Source organism: Polyodon spathula, chromosome 12 (assembly GCF_017654505.1).
Source record: "Polyodon spathula isolate WHYD16114869_AA chromosome 12, ASM1765450v1, whole genome shotgun sequence".
Taxonomy (NCBI): Eukaryota; Metazoa; Chordata; class Actinopteri; order Acipenseriformes; family Polyodontidae; genus Polyodon; species Polyodon spathula.
This window is the reverse complement of record NC_054545.1, coordinates 15011868-15033546: the sequence shown is the minus strand read 5'-3', so window position 1 is coordinate 15033546 and position 21679 is coordinate 15011868. Positions and strand designations below refer to the sequence as shown.

At 37.0% G+C, this 21679-nt stretch overlaps 2 protein-coding genes across 2 annotated transcripts in view; one reads left to right on the top strand and one right to left on the bottom strand.

Moving 5' to 3' along the window:
* The window catches only part of LOC121324028 (small kinetochore-associated protein-like), an 11851-nt gene extending 6580 nt beyond the window's left edge, over window positions 1–5271 (bottom strand). The window contains exons 1-3 of the mRNA XM_041265415.1: window positions 5206–5271; window positions 4499–4594; window positions 3212–3353 (exon numbers count right to left, since the gene is read on the bottom strand). Coding sequence (XP_041121349.1) covers window positions 3212–3353; window positions 4499–4583 — 227 coding nt within the window. The 5' untranslated portion in view covers window positions 4584–4594; window positions 5206–5271. The remainder of the gene's footprint in view (window positions 1–3211; window positions 3354–4498; window positions 4595–5205) is intronic.
* A 112-nt stretch (window positions 5272–5383) lies between these two features.
* On the top strand, window positions 5384–21347 carry LOC121324336 (kinetochore scaffold 1-like). Its single transcript, XM_041266069.1, has 12 exons — window positions 5384–5517; window positions 11764–11814; window positions 12229–12268; window positions 12487–12546; window positions 13188–13264; window positions 13443–13489; window positions 13732–13759; window positions 14647–14684; window positions 15840–15892; window positions 16621–16822; window positions 18123–18175; window positions 19170–21347. Exons 2-12 carry the CDS (start codon window positions 11783–11785, stop codon window positions 21345–21347), a joined length of 2808 nt encoding a protein of 935 aa, XP_041122003.1. The 5' UTR covers window positions 5384–5517; window positions 11764–11782.
* Window positions 21348–21679: the final 332 nt, after the last annotated feature.

The window sequence follows — 21679 nt, the reverse complement described above, 5'->3', positions numbered from 1 at the left end:
AATTTCTATGGGATTTAGGTCTGGAGACTGGGCAGGCCAGGTCATTAGACTGAGTTGTCCTTCACTTTCCTTCTTTAATCCTGATGGAATGGCATACCTCTGAAGTATGCTATGATAGCCATGCTGGTTGAGCTTGCCATGGACTTGGTAAAGATCACCAACTCTGTCACCAGCAAAGCAACCCCAGACCATGACACTGCCTCCTCCATGCTTGACAGTGGGAACCACACATGCAGAACTCACGAGCTCACCCTCTCTGGGTCTTAAAAATGCTCGGCGGTTGGACCCAAATATTTCAAATATTAACTCATCGGTCCATAAGACAGACTTCCACTCCTCAAACGTCCAGTTTCTGTGTTTTTTGGCCAAGGCAAGTCTCTTCCTCTTATTCTGCACTCTTAACAATGGTTTCTTTGCAGCAATTCTTCCAGTTAGGCCAGCTTCACGCAATCTCCTCTGAACAGTTGATGTTGAAACATCTGTACTTCTAGTAGCATTTAGCTGAGCTTGTATTTCAGGAGCAGTTAATTGCCGGTTTCGCAGACTTGTGACTAATTGACTTGTTCTCTGATTCTGAGGTCACCCTTGGCCTGCCTGACCTTGTTCGGTCTTCATGAGTGCCAGTTTCTTAAAATCGTTTGATGGTCTTGGCCACAACAGTTACAGACCCTTGCAAAGTTCTTGTGATTTGTCTTAAAGATTGACCTTCATTTCTTAAAGTAATTACAGACTGTCTTTCTTCTTTGCTTAACTGAGCGTATTTTGCCATTTTCTGCTCCCTTACATTCAGGAATGACAACCTTGTGCCTATGCTACCTATATATCACCTGTTAACAATAATTGGTGATAAAAGGTTAATTAAGTAACATGCTAGTTAACTTAGAGAACATCTAACAAAGACACTTTTTTACTTAGGCCAGTGTTCTAACACCGTGTTATACACATTTCAGACTTAACTGACTGAGCTTCAGACTGAAATCCCCTTGCTTTGGGTGACCATTTCATTGAAATTGAGAAGATTTACATTTTCATTTACAAATTTAATTTTTGTACGCAATTCACTTATGATTATCAGCAATGAAATATTAAGTGTTTATAGACAAGTTTATACAGTTAAAAGCATAGATAATCATGAAAAAAACCTGGTTTCAAGCAGGTATAAAACTTTTGACTGGTAGTGTGTGTGTATATATATACAACCTTCCAGAGAATACTATTATATTTTGCATGGATGTAAAATCCTTGTATCCAAGTGTCCCTCGTAAAGAAACTTTAGAAGCTTGTCAAAAAGCACTAGATAATATTCTAGATAAATCAATACCCACAGCTGCTGAACATGCTCAATGTAGTTTTAGAAAACAGTTATTTTACATTTGTTGATAAAAATTACAAACAAAACAATGGTACAGCAACAGGATCTAAATTAGGAATGCATTTTGCCAGTACATACATGGGGAAATGGGAAGAACAATTACTTAGAAAATCAGAAAGAGAACCTTTAGAATACATTTCGGTTTGTAGATGATATTTTTGGGGTTTGGACACATGGAGAAGAATCTCTTTTTCAGTTTCATAAAATGGCAAACGAAATACACAGTAATATTAAGGTGGACCTTCGATGGACAAGAAAAGAAATATAATTTTTAGATACCGTAGTAAAACTTGAAGAAGGTTCAATTGAGACTGATCTCTTCTATAAATCTACTGACATGCACCAGTATTTACACATGTCCTCTGCACATCCAATACACACTAAAAGGGCAATCGCAAAGGGGCTAGGAATAAGAATACAAAGAATATGCTCTAAAGAAAGTGACTATGTAAAACAAAGACATGTATTAAAAACAAATCTTAAAAAAAGAGGATACAAAGAAAGAATTATAGAGACAGAGTTAAGAAAAGTGGATAAACTAAAAAGAGATGATCTACTAGATTATAAAAATAGAGATAAAAAGGTCAAGAGAGTCCCATTAGTAATGACATACTCTAAACTTTTGCCCAATATTTCTAAGATAGTTTGGAAACACTTGCGTATTCTACATAATTCAGAAAAATTGAAAAAAGTGTTTCTTAAGGCCCCAGTTGTAGAATTCAAGAGAAGCTAATTTAGGTGATATTCTAGTTCACAGTAAACATAAAAGAATAATTGACAGAATAGGTTCTACAAATACTTGCACTAGTACATGTAAAGTTTGTAAATACATAGACAAAAGTAGAAATATAATTAAACATAAGAACACCACATATCCACTAAAAACTAATACCTACTGTATAAATAGCATTGTTATTTATGGAATAGCCTGTGAAAAATGTGATTAAATAATATGTTGGAGAGACTGGAACAACTTTATATAAAAATTCAGAACCACCTTTCATTAATTAGAAATAAAAAAAAATGAATGAACCAATAGTACAGCACTTCACCAGTCAAGGACATGACATAAATGATGTAAAGTTTGTAGTATTAGAACAGCTAAAATTAGACAATGCGACATATAGAAGAATAAAAGAAAGTAAATGGATAAATAAACTGAACACAATTATGCCAGCGGGACTCAACAGAAAAGAATGAACTAATTAATTCCAATAAATATATAAAAGTTAAAAATAATTAAACAAAATTAATTCAAAAGTTGTACATGCTGATGCGCTGGGGAGACCATATCAAGGCTGATCCTCAGAGCCAACATTACATGATAATATAAATGTAAGTTTATATAAAATAATGTTAATTAGAATATAGATTTAAATATATAAGTAAAAGCGATGTCACATATAGAACACCATTACATCATGTAAGAATAAATCATGGATTTGAATATAAACAACAACAAAAGTTGGTTGTCATGCCGTCAAACACCTATAAATACCTCCAATGTTTTGATTCAAACACAGGCTCCCTTGAAAAAGATATGTACAACATATCGAAACGTTGGGCAGCTGGCTCTTTGAGCTTATATATATATATATATATATATATATATATATATATATATATATATATATATATATATATACTATATATATTATATAGAAGCTTCGTGTTTCTAGTTCTGAATTATGCTTTATGGATGCTTGAGCTTTTGTAGTGTATTCTTGAAGCAAGGGGTACTTTTGCAAATATATTGGCTTACTAGGTATGACTTAAATGTCCTTTGTATTTGCAAGCACTGCGCACATATATAGTAAATACATTAACATCTCTATTTACCTTTGGTTGGCAGCTGTATTCTGTGCTTTGAATACTGCACCATTTTGACTTTTAGAAGCAAAATTGAAAAGAACAGGTAGTTCTTTATTGAGCTCAAGCTTGGGAAGAAAGGTCTTCTTTCCATTGTCCATAGGTTTGGAAGCTTAAAAAGAAAAATAAAAAAATGTGCAAGATTATAATAAAATCCTTTTTTGAAAATATAAGCTCTGAAGGTTTTTGTGGATAACATGTTCCTTAAAATGTCATTCAAAACCCCCTACTGCTGAAGGTCTATTAAGCCTACTTCTATAGGAAAACTTTTGTTCCTGCAGCTAAAACTGCCTTCTGGGGAATGTAAACAGATATTTATGTTATACTTTTGGCCTTAATGCTTTTTACCCCCTTACTCCCAAACTTAAGTGGTTGTATCACATAAAAGCCAGGAGAAATTATTACAATTGCAGCACACACACTAATGCAGAACTGTGTGGACTGATTGTTTCCAGAAGCTTGCTTCAGCCTGTTGCGTGTCTGGCACGGCGTGGTTTAATTAGCCTTCTATTCCGACATTACTTATATTTATTTATTTATTTATTTATTTGATAAACATATTAGTAGTTTGGTACACTCATCAGCACCTCAAAGTTTTTTCTATACACATTTGTAAAAATTAACTACATTTATGGATAAAAAAATGTAATTGTCTCTCTTAAAATAAACTATCAAAAGTAATCTTTTTCTCTACCCTTTGAAACATTTATGTATTAAAAGCGCTTACAGAAACCTAGAATGTAACAGCCAGACACCTATCCTCTGGTGGCCTTGCCTTGATTTCAAAGCCTATCCGCTTGACCCAGAGCTGGAAGCGAATGAGCTCAGGACTGGGGGTGTGTAAAAAGGCAGGCGCGGACACAAAGGGCATAGGGGCTGAGCAAGCCACCTTGTGAAAACAAGGCAGAAGTCAAGAAATCCCATGGAAATATAAATATGATGGTACCCGGCCCGCTGAATACAATGATGCCACCAAACCCCAAGAACAATCAAGATTTTTTTCTAAATAAAATTCTTAAAACCTCTTCTGAATCTCTGTGCCTTTCTACAACAAAAATATGTAGTTGCATGTGTTTATCAACTAATAAAAAATAAAATGAATACTGATTTTGTTGTCAAAAATCAGAAACAGAAAACTGCACTGAATTCCAACACAAGATCATTGCATAAACTTCCAAGAAGTATGTATTAATGTACTGTTGACACAAAAGTTTCATACATCTGCAATGCACTTATTACTTTTAATAAACAGTTTACCTGCATCAGGGAGTCTGTTGCCCAAATTATCTTTCAAGCCTTGATACAATGGAAGTTTTGAGGTCAGCATGTCTCCTTGTTCCATGAATTTGATACCTGAAAAGATACAGAATAGAATTAGTTTCTACAGCTGATTTTGTCATTAAACAACCTACATTTGAAGTGTGTGACATGCCTTTTACCACTTCTGAATTTGTACCCACTAACTGTATATTTTCAATTAATCAAGGATTTTTTTTCCCTCTTAATAATTTAGAAATAATTAACACAAAGTGATGACCATTCTCCACTACCACAAACTGAAGTACAAGAAAGATACAAGAACCTTTAAAATATTCAACATAAGAGGGACAATAATTCAGTATCAACCTCTTGTTAATTCTGATTATACTTGCTAGTCACTCACTAATATTTGTATTAATTTCCGGTGTTATTTTTTAGAACAAGTTATTGAACTGTTTTTACCATTTCATGCACTAGCGCACAGTTGATAACGAGGCTGGAACTCCAAACATTAACAACCTGTACAGCGAAGTTATTTTGCCAAACACAGGTATAACAACAGCGAGACTATTACACCGATAAAACCACCGGTGTAACAACAGAAAACTACCATGAGTGCGCTATTAATCAAGCTGCAGTGACATATTCGTAAAAAAAAAAAAAAAAAAAAAAAAAGTCTTAAACATAACATATTAGACTCAAACCTCTTTGTTTATTCTGCTGCAGGACAATCTCCAACACCCGCTCTGAAGTTTGAAAAATTGCACCACCCAAACCTCTACGTCATGAATATTGAAACCCGCTTGAAAATGTAAATGTCACTTCCTTTAACCGCTTGCTGGGAGTGGAACTGGTGGTGACAGCAGTGACTGCGCATGCGTTTGGCAAGGCGGTTAAATTAAAAAAAAAAAAAAATAGATATATCTGGAGGATAATGCCAAGTAAAAGAATTACTAACAGTGTGTATTATTTGGAAAAAGACACATAAAACATACATTGTCTGAATATTGTAACAGGTAAGTGGGAACTTTTAAATTGATAGCGCTCAAACTTTAACTTACTTGCCTGACTTTTGTTTACTAGCTCGACCGGTGGAAGTGTTTATTTATTTATTTATTTATTTATTTATTTTCATACAGCACCGAAATAGCAATATGAAATTTGGAAATACAAGTTATAAATGTTGATACGCATTTTTGTGCAAAGAAGTTTGACATACGTAGCTTGCAGTCGATGTCATCGTTGTGTATAATACAATACTTGGTCTGTAGGATATTCTCTTTTGTTTACCGTATTCATAATTGAAAATTGCATTTCATGTAATAGTAGACTAGCACTGCCCTAATGGCGTAACACATGTCTAACCAGTAGATATGATCATCCTCCCCCTATCCGTAAATGTATAATAAGCGGAATATACAATCAAACATACCGCGGGTCTACAATAGTTAAGTACTACTGCCCCACTTTTGCATGGGTCCCGGTATGTATTTGTGTAAAATTCGACGTAACGCATTATATATATATATATATATATATATATATATATATATATATATATATATATATATATATATATATATATATATTGTAAAGCTGCAGCTCTTGCTGCAAAAATCAGTTCAGTTCCCTTTCAATTCGAAGATGACCACCACTACATTAGGTTTGGGATATTTCTGCCCTGGGGTAGGTGTTGCTGAGCTGCCTATACCAGAGCTGCACAGGCCCCATCCTAGGATGACGCACTCGGTCCCGCCCACCAAGGGAATAAAACCGTCACTCACAGGCAGAGCCTCCTCTTTTTCCCGCTCAAGGTGGTAAGGTAAGACCTTTGTGTTGAGCGTGTTGATAGAAAAGAGCTTCACGAGTCGGTTGTATTTCCCTTGCATTCTTGCTTGCTGCTTTCTTGGAATCAACGACTTAGACGACAGAGCCCTTTTTTGCCTTTCTGTCTTTCAGCGGCCTTCCCGCTGTGTGGTAGGGCGCTCTTTATATCTGTCTGTCGTACGTGAACGACTGCCTGTGCAGTCATTCGCGAATGATTGTCTTCTCTTCCAGAGAGTACATGTGGCCTCCTCGGGGCTAGACTTTGCTGTATCCCTGCTGCCGCGTGACCCATCCAGCTGCACTCTCCTCCACGGGGCTAGGCCTTGCCACATCCCCACTGTTGAGTAGACCCTGCTGGCGTGCAGGCCTGCTCACCTCAGGCCTTGTAAACACAGTGTGCTCTCTCTCCCGTTACTATCATTCTACCATGTTTTACTGTCTGCTTAAACTCGCCCATCACAGCTTTAGCCCTGCGTCCCCCCCCGGTACACTGTAGGCGCTGACCAAGTGTGTGTGTGTTGACCACGTGGTTAGAGCAGGCACATTGCTAGCAGGTACCACGGCACACGCATAGCCCGTGATATTTTTATCTCGATACACAGATGCTTCGTGTAAGCTGTCCAACGCCTTGGCGGTAGTGCACAATCAGCGGCACATGGTATTTGGTGTGTGCAGTGTTCGGTACGCCCGTGGTGCACAAGATGCTTGATGCCACTACTACTACGCAAGTGCGGTACGCACGGTGCTGCATGGTACGCGTTGCACATAGGGTGCATTCATGTTACACAGACATTTGAGAGTCTGCGCAGGTCCTACGTTAAATGACACTGGTCTGCATGTATAACATGTCCAAATTCAGCAAATCTCGTGACCTCAGCTGGATCTGACAACAGAGGTCACGCATCCGGCACAGACTCTAACAGGGGTTGTGTTCCAATCCACGAAAATGCGCCCTACGAAGTGCACTTCAAAGGGCAGAGGTGGATGGCGGCCATCTTAAGGGGTGTTCACATTTGTAGTGAACATAAACTACTCCTTCCGAAGGGCCCTTCAAGTGGGCTGCAAACACCGTACACTTCTGCGGAAGAGACTCTCTCTTCATAACCCGGCAAGCATTGCGTCAATCCCATTAAGCTTTGTGTTTTAAAGACACAGCGCAAAAAATGAAACCGGAGATGGACAAGATGGAGTTTGTGTACAAATGTAATTAGCAATTATTAGTACTTATTAATGTATTATTAATTTATTTGGCTGTCGCTTCTATCCAAACATATAACATAGCAATATTATAATGCTTCTTGTGATAAATAACTCATGTGATTCTTATACGTGTTCCCAATAGATAGATCATTGAATAAAATTAATGATCGAGACGACTTTTTTGCGTTATTGCGTTGGCCTAGCTTGATATTGTCAATAAAAAAAACAAATAGCAAGCTATGTTGTTCTGTAGCTATTTGTACTGCTAGATGGCTTATTTATTCCAGTGAAACAGCTTTTTTTTCAGCTCATTTACCTTAATTATTACAGGGTCAGATGAGAAAACCTAACTCTTTATTAGAGTTCGAAGTTAGAAAAACAGCATGCTCACTGGCAAGAGGAACATTTCCAAGCTTGCCTGTGGATTGCAGACCCGATCCTCCGTTGGCCATTAATTAATACAAAAAATATAGGTGGCTATTGCGGCTGCAACAAGTGTTTCCATTTGAATTCTCTCTTCTCCTCTCAGTCTTGGTGCTCAAAATGTAACTTGCTACCAATATTTTGATTGTAATTGTGCTAATAACCCCCCCACACACACACACTCATATAATGACAACACTAGAAACTAATTATTTATTATTGCTTTATTATGAATAGCTACTATAAGCATAACAATATTTAAAAGAGTAGAATATTTTACACACACAAACATCTGTCAATCCCCTCCTGAGTTTCCAACATTGCACTTCGGACGACGCCTTTCCCTGGCTGTGAGTGATGACGCTGAAGTGTGTTCCCATTGAATCACTTTTGCGCCCCCTACGCCCTACTTCCCTTCAAAGTGACCACTTCCAGAAGTGATCACTTTGAAGGGAGTAGAGCGTAGGGGGTGAGGTTTTGTTTTGGATTGGAACACAGCGCTGGAGCAGACCCGACTTCAAAGCAATGGAGAGTTCTACCAAGTGCAAGAGGAGTGTAGCGAACGACATGCAGCTATTGGAGAACTTGTACTGCCACCTGGATGGGGGTGTGAAGAACACAGAAAAGAAGCTTGTATAAGTTACAACTATTGTATTGCGAATGACAACGACATATCTTAAACAATCTTGAAGTTACTGAAATAACTCTGACATTAATTTCCCAAACAACTGGCAGGTGTAAGCAAGGTGCATTGCTATAGTTACATTTAATATATCAATATGTGTGTGTGTATTTTTATATATATAAAATAAATCAATCAAGACATGTATAGTGTTCGTGAATCTGTTGATTTATAAAATGCATATTTGAAAGTATATTTAATATGTTTATTTTCTTTTATTGGACTGTCCCTTATTTGATTTGTCATTATAAATGGTCCAATTGCTTAATAACTCTTCTGCTATCAGAATTCAGAAAATTCAACAAAGTCTACTGACGTCACATGTTTGCTCCGTCTGCTCTGCTGCTGCCTGGGAAATCTCCCAAAACTGGCCAAGCATCATCTGCATAGTCCAGTGACGTCAGGCACAAATCCCGTCTGCAATCTAGCCGGCAAAGAAGTATCGTGAACGCACCCATAATGTCACGGTACTTGGTGCAGGGATGGGTCGGTATACCGGTTTTTCGGTTTATCGCTGTTTAGGTACATTACTCTCTTATTCTAAACCGCAATTATCGTAATTCGGTTATACACCGGTTAATGCATTTTTTCAACTGTAACACTTCTTCTAAATCAAGCATTGGTTCTTGCAGCCTTAACAAAGTGTCTGAGGAAGATCTTGTGAACTGATACTGTATTTTGGTAATGGTTTTGAAGGAAACGGTCAACGTCACAGAATACACGTTTCAATTGCCGCGTTCTGTTACCCAGAGCTTGCTGGCTGTTGTCTGCCTGTCGGATGACAGAGTAGCTGCCATTTGCAACTGTCTGGCCCTGTTCAACAAGGGTTCACAGTACAACTGATGTTCTGTTAAAAACTATTGGGTCTGATGGCCGCGGCTTCATCACCCACCCAACTAGAGTTACTCCACAAGCGCCTGATCCAAGTGTGGCTCATTGCCTTCAGCTGCACCCCAAGCACGACAGATACCGTTGGCTGACCATGTCTCGCCTATGCTGGGAAGCTCTATGCTGGTGGAGGCAAGCCTCTCATCTGAGCGAAGGCGCAAGGATAGGAGTGATACACAGCCTTCAATTGGTGATGACAGACGCACCCAACTCTGGTTGAGGGTTAGTCTGGGCAGGTAGAGGAGTTCACGGACCCTGGTCGGATGGCTGGACATCCCTGCGCATGAGAGCCCAAAGCGTTTTTGTACGTTTTCCTGCCTATACTGCTGCTCCTGGCTTTTCTCGTCAAAGTCCGGTTAGAGAAAGCATCAGTTCTCCTAGTAGCCCAGGAGAGTATGGTTTTTGACCCTGTGCCAGCTGTTACATTGCCAGCCCTGGGAGATTCCACTTCACTTGGATCTCCTCAGTCAGACGAAAGGCTCTTTTTGGCACCCGGAACCATTCCGGCTATGGGTCTGACCCCTGAAAGGGGACCGCTGGCCCTAGGGCTGTCTGATGCAGTGGGTATGCTACAGTGCTAGGGCACACCACTAGGTCTTTGTATAGCTGTAAGTGGAAGTATTTTCAGGCTTGGTGTCTGGGTAGAAGCCATGACCCCATATCTTGGCCCATACCAGTCATCTTACAGTTTCTGCAAGAACTGCTTGATGCTGGAAGGTCACCTTCCACCTTGAAGGTGTATTTATCGGCTATCTCTGCTTGCCATGCCTCAATATATTCATAGTCTACAGTGCTCATTTTTTGGTTACCTGTTTTCTTAAAGGCGCTGTTTGATTGCGCCCTCCTAGTAGGACTGTTCTCTCTGAATGGAGCCTTAATATTGTACTGGAGGCTCTCACGAAGGCCCCATTTGAGCCGAGAGCTGAAGTACTTGTCTATGAAGACAGCCTCCGCCTTAGCTATCAGGCGCTGTGCACAGCTCCTGCATGCGTATTTGGAAGGATGGATGGCAGCAAGGTGTTTCTGCACAACAACCCTGCTTTCCTCCCCAAGGTGATCACAGCCTTCCACATTAATCGGTCTGTGGAATCAGAATCCTTCCATCCACCTCCGTTTGCTTCAACAGAGGATGAGATTGAATTTCCTCTGCCCAGTGCGGGCATTGAGATGCTACCTACATAGGACAAGAGCTTTGCGCCAATCTGACCGGCTCTTTGTCATGGGACATGAACACTAGGACAGCCCCTCTCTAAGCAGCGTCTGTTGCACTGGATTGTGGACACAGTCTCGACTGCGTATAATGGTGCTGGCTTGGCCCCACCTGGTAAGGTATCCGCACACTCCCTTAGAGGATTGACTACATCTTGGGCCCTTTTCAAAAGTGCCTCTATATCCGATATTTGTACTGTGGCTAGCAGGGCTTGCAGGCACAGGGGTTGTTGAGGGTGTAAGTTCACACCGCTAACCTCTGTGCTACACAGTGTTGTGCGTCCCACATGCTGTCATTACTTCTCCCTCGCGACAGCTTTGTTATACATTATCCCATACCTAATGTAATGGTGGTCGTTTTTTAATTGAAAGGGAATGTTAGTTTACTTACCGTAACCCTGGTCCCTGAAAAAGAAGACAACCACCACCCGTGAGGGCGACCAAAGCGATGGGGAAAAAAAAGGAGGATTTTCTTGTAAGTGACGGTTTTATTCCCTCAGTGGGCGGGACAAAGTGCATCATCCTAGGAAAGGGCCTGTCAGCAGCTCTGGTATGGAGAGCTCAGCAATACCTTCCCGAAGGGTAGGAATATCCCTTACCTAATGTAGTGGTGGTCGTCTTCTCTTTCAGGGAACCAGGGTTACGGTAAGTAACCTAATGTTCTGATGAATACAAGTCATAACTTTGGTGCATGCAGCATGAATGATGAAGGGGTTGTATTTTTTGGTGGTTCATTAACGTTTTTTAAAGTAAGTTATTTGCATGTGTTTTTTTTTCTTCTCCAAAGGTTGGGGATATTTCTTAGGCCTAGTTTTTACAGTGAGGTCCTGGCTGTTGCTGTATAGTGTAGTATTTAATTCATACCATGCAACGTCCAACCTTTTTAAAAATATTAAGTCTGTGAATCTAACAAACATTGTGACACCACAGTACATATGTAATCAAAGCAGACAATGTTGGTGATGTTCTGGTTTTGCATATTTGTGCAATCATTTCTTTAATAATTCATTTTTGTAATACATTTATTTTTCAGAAGCTATCTTCATGCACAAATGGATGACCCTGGATTTGTACAAAATGAAAAGTATTTTTTTTCTTCCTTTAATATATTGACTTTGAAAATGCTTCTTGCTATTACTTCTTAATATTGCTACAATTTTGCCTGATAGGCCCAAGGTTAACTTGAACTGATTATCCAATAATAAAACGTGGTTACTACAAAATCAATTTTTCCAGAGCTCTGATGTGTACATAATCAATATACTATTTCAAGGAAAATATTTTCAAAATTGCCCAGAATCCAAGTTGCCAAATAACTTGCATAATGAAACAAATGCAGGATACCAACTTTAACACAAGATCGTAATCCAGATTGACTGTTTTTTTTTTTTTTTTCGCTATTGTAATTGCTTATCTTTGGATCGTATGTATTGATACCAAGTTTATTTTAAGTGAATAATTGTATAATTTAATCTCGTCATTCAATTGTGTTATGCAGTGGCCAGACTGAACTGAAACGGAAGAGGAGGATCTCATCAGTAAGTGTATTTATTTGTCAAATAACTTAATTTTTTTTATATTTTAATTTTCTCAAACATCTGCAAATTGATATGTTTTTGGTGCGACGATTAGTGATTTTTTTTTACTTAAGTAAGAGCACAAATAAAATGACAATGTTTAGTGCCTATGTGTTTATGCTGTGTTCAAAATGTCTGTGCAATTTACATGTAAAAATATGTTTTTCTCTATGTTTTAGATATTGAAGGCACCTCGGAGTCCCCTTACGTCTATTGGGCCTATCCATGACAGAGTTAAGGTAATATTTCATTAATGAAAGCATAAAATCTCCAATTTTCAAAATGTAATTATAAATGTGAATCTGCAGAACGGAAGTGAAACTGTAAGAACTAGACGAAGGAATCTATTTATTTGATCTAAGCAGATCTAAACGCTGTATCTACAGGGCCTTTTGTATACAAATATTATATATAATCTAACGGCACATATTGCTTTCTAAAAAATACACAACTCCAACAATTAAAGGGTATTCAGCGATTGTATTCCACATTTCCATCTGCACCATGAAGTCACTCTGTATTTACTGTCACAATCTGGAACCGGATTTTACAAAAATGTCAGAGATTGCCTTTATGTATCACCTTTTTTTTTTTTTTTTTTTTTTTTTGGATAGTTACTAGAAATGCATTTGGCCACCTCCAGTTCAACTGCTTCCTTGATAATATAATTAAATCAAAACCCTCCTTTCTGCCTTCCTCACTGATCTCAAAACCCTTTCAAATCTTTCCCATTGGCAATGGAAACATGACATAAATTGATCATTTTTTTTAGTGGGGAGGTGCATTAATGAATGTGTACGTGCCAGTATCAAATTATTTTACATTTGCAAAGCATTATATATATATAATTACTTTTTTATTTTTTTTCTGTGTGTTTTAGGAGTGTCCAACAAAGCCAGCTGAAAAAAAAACGCGCAAATCTCGGAGAGTCAGCTTTGCTGAGACCACAGGTGTAAAGTAAGAGATGAACAAATAATGTATTTTTCATACCAACTGACATTTTGATAACTTTCAATTTGGTCTGTAATTCCTTAGCAAACTGCCTGTAGAAAAATAAATAAATCAACCACTTGTCAAGTAGAGCAAAGCATTAGTGTATTAAAAAAAAAAATAATATTGTTGTTTTAATTTCCAGGGTGTTTGAGACAGATGCTACAGGGATAACACTTTTGGATAATGCAGGTAATCTTATAATTAACAGGTATTTTAGATATTGTCCATATTTTGCTTTTACAGACTGCAACCCTACAGCATTACCTTTTCTTTAACCCCAGTGGGGTGGGGGAGGGGGGTGAGAAAGTTAATTGTGTAGTAATTTGAGCTGTTTGTATATGTTTGACTCTGTTTTAACACAGATAGGAACAACTGTTACATTATATATGGGGTAATTAAAATGTTACCAAAGTTGTTCTCTCATATTTCAGCAAAGGAAGGGGAAGGGGAGCAGCAGAAGTAAGTACAAACAATTGAAAATAGATCATTTGTTCATGAAGTTCATGTTTGTTATGGGTAACTCCACATTGGAGTTATCAGCAATATATGGCAAGTTATTCTAATTATATAGTGAACTGAAGAAACTTTGCTTGCAATGTAGTACTGCTGCATGAAACGATTATTGATTGATTATTGCTAGGGTTATTTTGAATAATTAACAAAACATCACTCAACAGCAAGTTTAACCATTTTTTTTTTAATGTTTTGAAACAAACAATCTGCACACAATGGGTAATTGCTGCTTTTGATCCTTTTTTTTTTTTCTAACCTTGGAGACCTGTCTGTCGTCCTCATGTTTTTTTGATTTGTTTTTCATTAACTTTTTTTGAATTCTGAACGTTGGTCAGATATCGCCACAATTGCTAATGCGCACACAACTTCGTTGTAATGGAGTATGAGTATGTTTAGGACCAGTAATTTTTTTCAGTTGTTAACATTTATACTTACAAAATTAATGAATGTAAAATATTGAAATTTAATAACAATAGCATTGGTATTACAATTTAAGACAAATATAACTGAGAGATGATTATTTTTAAAAGGCTAACATAATCAATTGGTTAAACGGTCCTGTTTTGCATTAAGCTTGCTTTGCAGTGTATTACTGTTTGTATAAAGGTATTCAAGGGTTTTGTAGTCAATAAGCTTTATTGACAAACCAAGAAGTCGGCTTAGTTAAAGGTTGGTAAAGCAAGGTGTACATGTGAGCTGCAGTAATAAGTGTAAGATTGTAATCTGTTGCATCCAGTTGAATTATTGATATGATTAGTTCTCAAACCGAATCTGTACACACTTTTGTAAAATTTAATTTCATTTAAATTAACAAACTTTTCTTCATTGTGTAGGATTGACGCTGCTCAAGATGTCAAACGACAGATTAGTGGTAAGACGTCTTTTAAATTAAGATGAGTAGCTATATAACACAAGGGATGCACAGAGTGTGTGTGTTGTTGTGGTATGTTTTTTATCTGGCCTGATTTAGGTTACTGATATTTAGGGCTTCTGTTTTATACATTTCCTTTTTCGATGCTTATTTTGAGCTATTTTAGTTTTTTTTCTTTTTATATAGTGTATGACATTGTTTTCAGTTATTTTCCAAAATCTTGGCTGTTTTTCTTTTTTTCTGGTACAATATATAGTAACACAACGACAGTACTTGCACATTTAAGTTGTACCTTCTTTTCTTTGCTGACTTTCACAACAAAAGCTTAGTCACGGGCACATACATCCAATAGAAATGTAGGGATTTGCTGCCACTGAGTAGTTGGGGTAGGGTTAAAGTATTCAGAACGGCCCTGGTAAAGGTTTTTATTGGCTGTACACTGATTTCATTTTTTGTATCGGGTGTTATCGGTTTTTATCAGATTTTGTTTTTTTTTAATATACTTGTAAACCATCACTTGGAATTTTAATTTTACGCTTGAAAATGTATTTAAGCTTTAAACACATCACACACTTATTGTATGTGTTTTAATATTAAAGACAAGCTTATACTGAAAACTGTTCACTGCACTGCAGCATGGCTACAGTGTTGATGAGTCATTACAAATGGCAGATAATAATAAATAATAATAATTGTTGATTTAATTACATTGAGATGCAGATTATGGTATTTTATTAATGGTCAGTGCATCCCTAATATGGACGCTGGAGTTCAGAAATGGATATATTGGAATTAAATAAATACTTGCAGTACAGCTACTGTTAAATGACCCCTGTTGAACGTTAATTCTACTGGACTCGAATGCTATAGGAACATCCACGCTTAAAGTAACATTAAGATCAAATAATCTATGTATTTGATACTAGCCATTAGTGGTTACTGACAACGCTGCCCTTGGTTATGTGGTTCAGTCTGGAAAAAATAGCGATTTGTGCTGTAATGTAAAGGGTTACCTTTTAAAGGTTAATTTGTGCTCTTTATAAGATACAAACTCAAACATCCATCCAAATTGTAACAATCTTTTTTGACTTGCACAACATGATTACTGGCAGAAATATGAATTGTAATAATTGTGTTTTTTCTTTATTCTTTTAGGTATGGAAACATTGCTTCATGCTCCCATCCAGGTTCCACAGCAACAGTTTGGGGTGAGATATTTTATGTAACATTGGTTTGAAGTTCTATATTGTAGTTGTGTGTGTGTGTGCGCGCACGCTTCCTGGTTGATTTGGCAAGCCTAAGGTTTAAGCAAAGAATCTATTTTAGTTATTCATTTGTAACAGATATTTGTAGCTTGAAATTAAACAAAAATGCATTGTCAAGAAATGATCAAATAAATATATAAATTCACTTCCCAGAATTCCAAGATATTATCACACAACTTCTGTATTTGTTGTGGTTGTGTATTCTTTATGCAATCCCTTTTGATGGGAAAGCAACTGATGTAAACACAGACTTGTCAAAGCACTAAATGTATAAATAAGGGAGCTTTTATAAACATTACTACTTGGACATTTCTTTACAGAATTCATTGAATAACTTTTGTTCTTTCTGACTAGTTATTTCATTAATGACAAACTGGAAAGTCCTACAGTTTTTTTGTTTTTAATGTGTATAACACAGCATGTGTAATTTATTAATACAATCAATACAACAGCTTTTTAATTTTATTTTACATGACATTTAAAAATGTGGATTAAAAAGCAATATTGAGTGGTGAAGAATCTTGGAGGGTTGTGTTCATATCAAAATCTAAAAGTATCAAAGCTTATACATTCCTTTGATATACTATGAAAAGTATAAGGTTTTGTTGGTATAATAAATGTGCACATTTTAAAGTTTATGTGTTTTTATATATAATAAAAATGTTTTTCAGGAAAACTGCAATGAACAAGTCAACATCGAGAGAACCACGGGTGACAGGACAGTTTTGTTTTCCAGTGATGACATTGAAGACATGGATATGACCTACAGCCACACCGTTCTCATTAGTGAAAATCGAGCCAGGAATGAAAATCCTCCTTCATCCAAAACTGGAAAAGTGGACTTTAAGGATTTTCTTACCAGGCTTAATGCAGGTAAACAATTAAATAAACCATTATTTACTGAATGTTTAACACACATAAAGTATATGGAAACCTGTTCATTTCTCACTTTAATGCATCATAAAAAACAGTATACACAGCAAATGGAATTTGCATAACCAGCTTTATATCGCTTGATATGCTATTTCGTTTATCTGCATTCTGCATCTAATACAATGGAGTGCATATCTTTATTTTTCAAAAATATTTTACGGTGACCACGCAATCTAATAGTTATCTAAGGAATATGGCAAGCCCAGGACATGCTGGTTTGCACCCTTCAATTAGTGACACACACACACACGAACTGTAAGTTTCAGCGTGGTTGCACTTTTCTTAAACAAAAATAAACAAAACAAAAGCCTATCTCCAATTGGAGACCTAGACTAATCGCAAGTTCCTTAACTAAAAGGTTGGGACAGCTGGGCCATTTTCCTAGGAAAACCATTCTTTAGAATTTGACCAGGCTGGGCAAAGCCTTCAGTGGTCAAACACACAGCACTCCTTTAAAACACACAGCACTCAAAAATACACAGAGAACCGTCAGTCTACCTCTCATATGTGAGATTATACTCTTGTATCCGGACGAAAACAATGGTACGCCAACTCCGAATTACTAGCGTTTGTGGTTAAACACGGATTGGTGTAAGGTCCGTTCCTGAGTAATTCCGTGGTAAAAAAGGGGACGGTTGTTGTGTGTGAACGTGCAACTTTCCTCCAGGGGTGGAACGATGTTATGATAAATAAATAATAAATTAATAAAATTCCCGTCCTAGTAAGTCGACAATTCAAGCTAACATATTAACGTGAATTTCTGTCGAACAAAAGAAGTGTAAAGTCATTTTTTTTTTGTCAGGATACTTGTTAATTTCATTCATAATCCAATATTTTTTATATTTTATATATATATATATATATATATATATATATATATATATATATATATATAGATATATATATCATATATAGATTTGTATAAAAAAAATACTCATTCAACTAAACATTTTTGTCACTCTAGGATAACAAAAAATCAGAATGTGCATCGTCAGACAAGTGGTAAGTATTATTTAACTAACATTTTGTGGCGAATAAAGACCTGTGAATTTAAAGCTGAATTATATCAGCATTTCAGTACAAATTATAGTTACTTTGTGCTCAATATTGTAGCTGTGGTCACCCCCACTATCTATAAAGATGCCTGTATTTTAAGGGAGTGTGGTCATTTATAAAATGTAAATGATTAAATACCTGAGCTAGCATACTGAATTTATTTTTTATTTTATTTTTTCCCCAGACATGGAAGCCTTTATTTGTGATTCCAACCCAGTTACACTGCAAAAGTTTGAGGTAAAACATTTTGTATTCAGTCCTGTGAAAAACAGTATTATTTTAACTGCTGTTAGACATATTGCTAATTTACTTGACTCTTATTTCTCTTTTTAATGTTATTACTGGTCCACTTTTATGTTACTGAGAATGTTTTGGTTCTTCATTTTCTTTTGAGGATATGAAGATATTTCAAATGCAGTAATACAGTTTGCTTCCAAATATTGGTTTAAATGTGAAACATGTGTAATCAATTGGAGTACAAAAACATCACATGTTAATGTTGCATGTGTTAATTTATATTTAAAAAAACACTAACTTGAGAGAAATTGATATGTATAGTTAAGTATACTGTAACCCCATTTCATATTAATAAAGATTAGATGCCATTATATTTAGTAGAAATGGGGATGCAAACAGATTGAATGTCCTTATTGTTATTGATATTTTTTTGAAAAATGTGTTTATAAAAGTTAGCATTCCAACACATGATCTGTATCATGAGTAGACCACATTTCTTTAATAAAATTAAAGCTCCAGCCTGCAACATTTAATTTAATGCACATATTGTAAATATTATTGAGGGTTGTAGCATATTACTTCAACCTCTTCACATACAAAGTTGTGACGGTATGAAATGGGTTACCTAGTCATGTTAAGACGGAATCACTTGGAACCAACATGACAGAGTTTTGAAATCAATCGACTACTAGAACCGGACAAGCTGTGATGGTCCAAATAGCCTCCTCCTCTTTTGTAAATTTTATATGCATGTGTTTTATATACTATATGTTTTTACTTGTGAATAACCAGTCACCATTAAAAGGTTTACTGCTACAATAGCAGGAGTAATAATAATAATGTTAAAGTCATACAAAAATCATTATTTACCACCAGCCCTCATGCTATACTACTGCAAGGTTTTGTCTTGGTGTTAAGGTTTGTGTTTCTGTGTATTTTATAAGTGGTGATTTTTTTGTTTAGTTTTTTTTTTTTTTTTTTCCCCCCCCATCAGAAAAACTGCAATGATCAATTCAACTTGCAAAGAACCATGGGACACAAGACAATTGTATTTTCCAGTGATAACAATGAAGACATGAATGTGACTCGTAGCCACACCGCTCTCATTGATGAAAATGATGATGATAAAAGGAGAAGTAGAGTTTCTACTTCCGTCAAGTTGGATTTCAAAACGTTCATTTCAGGTGTAAAGACAAATGAGGAGGATAATCTGCCCGGAAGATGGCAGGACCGTACACCTTATAGTAGTTCTGAAGATCAAGCGCTCTGTGGGAAAGCCCTTGCAGAAAATAAATTTCAGTTTACGGGGTTCCTGCCAAGCATTAACCCTAATGGACAAAGTGCATCTGTAAATTTAAAAGGACCAATTGATAATCTGCCAGTAATTCAGCCAAATCCTCCTTCATTAAAAGCTGTAAAAGTAGACTTTAAGGATTTTCTTTCCAGACTTAATGCGGGTAAATCCATGACTGCTAAAGAAAACAGTTTTGCCGCAAGTACAGAGATATTCATTTTGGACTTGGACAAACTGGGGGTGAACAATGCTAATAGTTCTTTGCCAACTAACACTGATAGTTTAGGTGTGAACTTCTTTCCAGAGAAAAGGAATGTTTTGTTTGAGGGGCCAGATGTGAAGATTACCAAAAGCCACACTGCTGCAATTGACGGCAACTTTATGAGACAGTTAACTGGTCAACCAGAAGATTTTACTGGAAATCAAAGACCATGCAGTCTACAACCAAGTATGTCATTGTTTCCCACTGACCAGGAAATAAAAAGGAGTAACACGGTTGGCAAAAAGTCTGTTAACCAGGCACTGTCTGAAAGTGTACCTGGCTCTTCATTCCTTTTCCATAAAGATCAAACCATTGTGTTTGCTGGAGATGACAATATGGATATGACTAGAAGTCACACAGTTGCAATAGACAGTCAGAGTCTACAACATAACATGACTGGACAAAGGTTGTTTGGTACAGGTAGGGAAATCCGCTGTGAATCTGGAAAATCTCTAAAGACAAGCAGTACTATAGAGAAATGTACAGAAAGGTCTGGACTTGGTCTGAATCTGTCAAGGAAGAGCATCACTACTCGCTACTCTCAACTTGATGAGCAAGATGATATGGAAATGACAAAAAGCCAGACAGTGGCAATTGACTACAGGGATATTGAGGCAATTCATCCACAAGTGGAGAGCACAAGAACATCTAGAAAAAGCATGTCTGGCTTATGTTCTCTTCCTGCTGATGAAACTCTTGTCTTTAGAGACGAACAAGATGATATGGAAATGACAAGAAGCCAGACAGTTGCAATTGACTACAAGGATGTTGAAGCAGTTACAAATCCAGTTACATGGATGAGTAAAAGTGTTGCTGCCCCAGTAATGTCACCTCCCACTGATAAAACAGTTGTGTTTTCTGAAGAACTGGATGATATGGACATGACTAAATGTCATACCGTGGCTATTGATAGCAGAAGTCTTTTGCAAACTTCAAATGGAGGTAAGATGGACTGCAAGAATATGGAAGCAGTTAAACTAATGGAGATCTGTAGAAAACCTCGGAATAGTGTGGGTGGTTTACTTTCTCTTCCTGCAGATAAAACTGTTATGTTCACTGAGAAACAGGATGATATGGAAATGACAAGAAGCCAGACAATGGCAATTGACTACAAGGATACTGAGGCAATTCATTCACAAGTAGAGAGCACAAGAACATCTAGAAAAAGCATGTCTGGCTTACGTTCTCTTCCTGCTGATGAAACTCTTGTCTTTAGAGACGAACAAGATGATATGGAAATGACAAGAAGCCAGACAGTTGCAATTGACTACAAGGATGTTGAAGCAGTTACAAATCCAGTTACATGGACGAGTAAAAGTGTTGCTGCCCCAGTAATGTCACCTCCCACTGATAAAACAGTTGTGTTTTCTGAAGAACTGGATGATATGGACATGACTAAATGTCATACCTTGGCTATTGATAGCAGAAGTCTTTTGCAAACTTCAAATGGAGGTAAGATGGACTGCAAGAATATGGAAGCAGTTAAACTAATGGAGATCTGTAGAAAACCTCGGAATAGTGTGGGTGGTTTACTTTCTCTTTCTGCAGATAAAACTGTTATATTCACTGAGAAACAGGCAATTATTGGAAATGACAAGAAGAAACTCAGTCTTTAGAGACGAACAAGATGATATGGAAATGGCAATTGACTACAAGGATACTGAGGCAATTCATTCACAAGTAGAGAGCACAAGAACATCTAGAAAAAGCATGTCTGGCTTATGTTCTCTTCCTGCTGATGAAACTCTTGTCTTTAGAGACGAACAAGATGATATGGAAATGACAAGAAGCCAGACAGTTGCAATTGACTACAAGGATGTTGAAGCAGTTACAATCCAGTTACATGGACGAGTAGAAAGTGTTGCTGCAGCTGTTATGTTCACCATGGAAATGACAAGAAGCCAGACAGTTGCAATTGACTACCTCCCACTGATAAAACAGTTGTGTT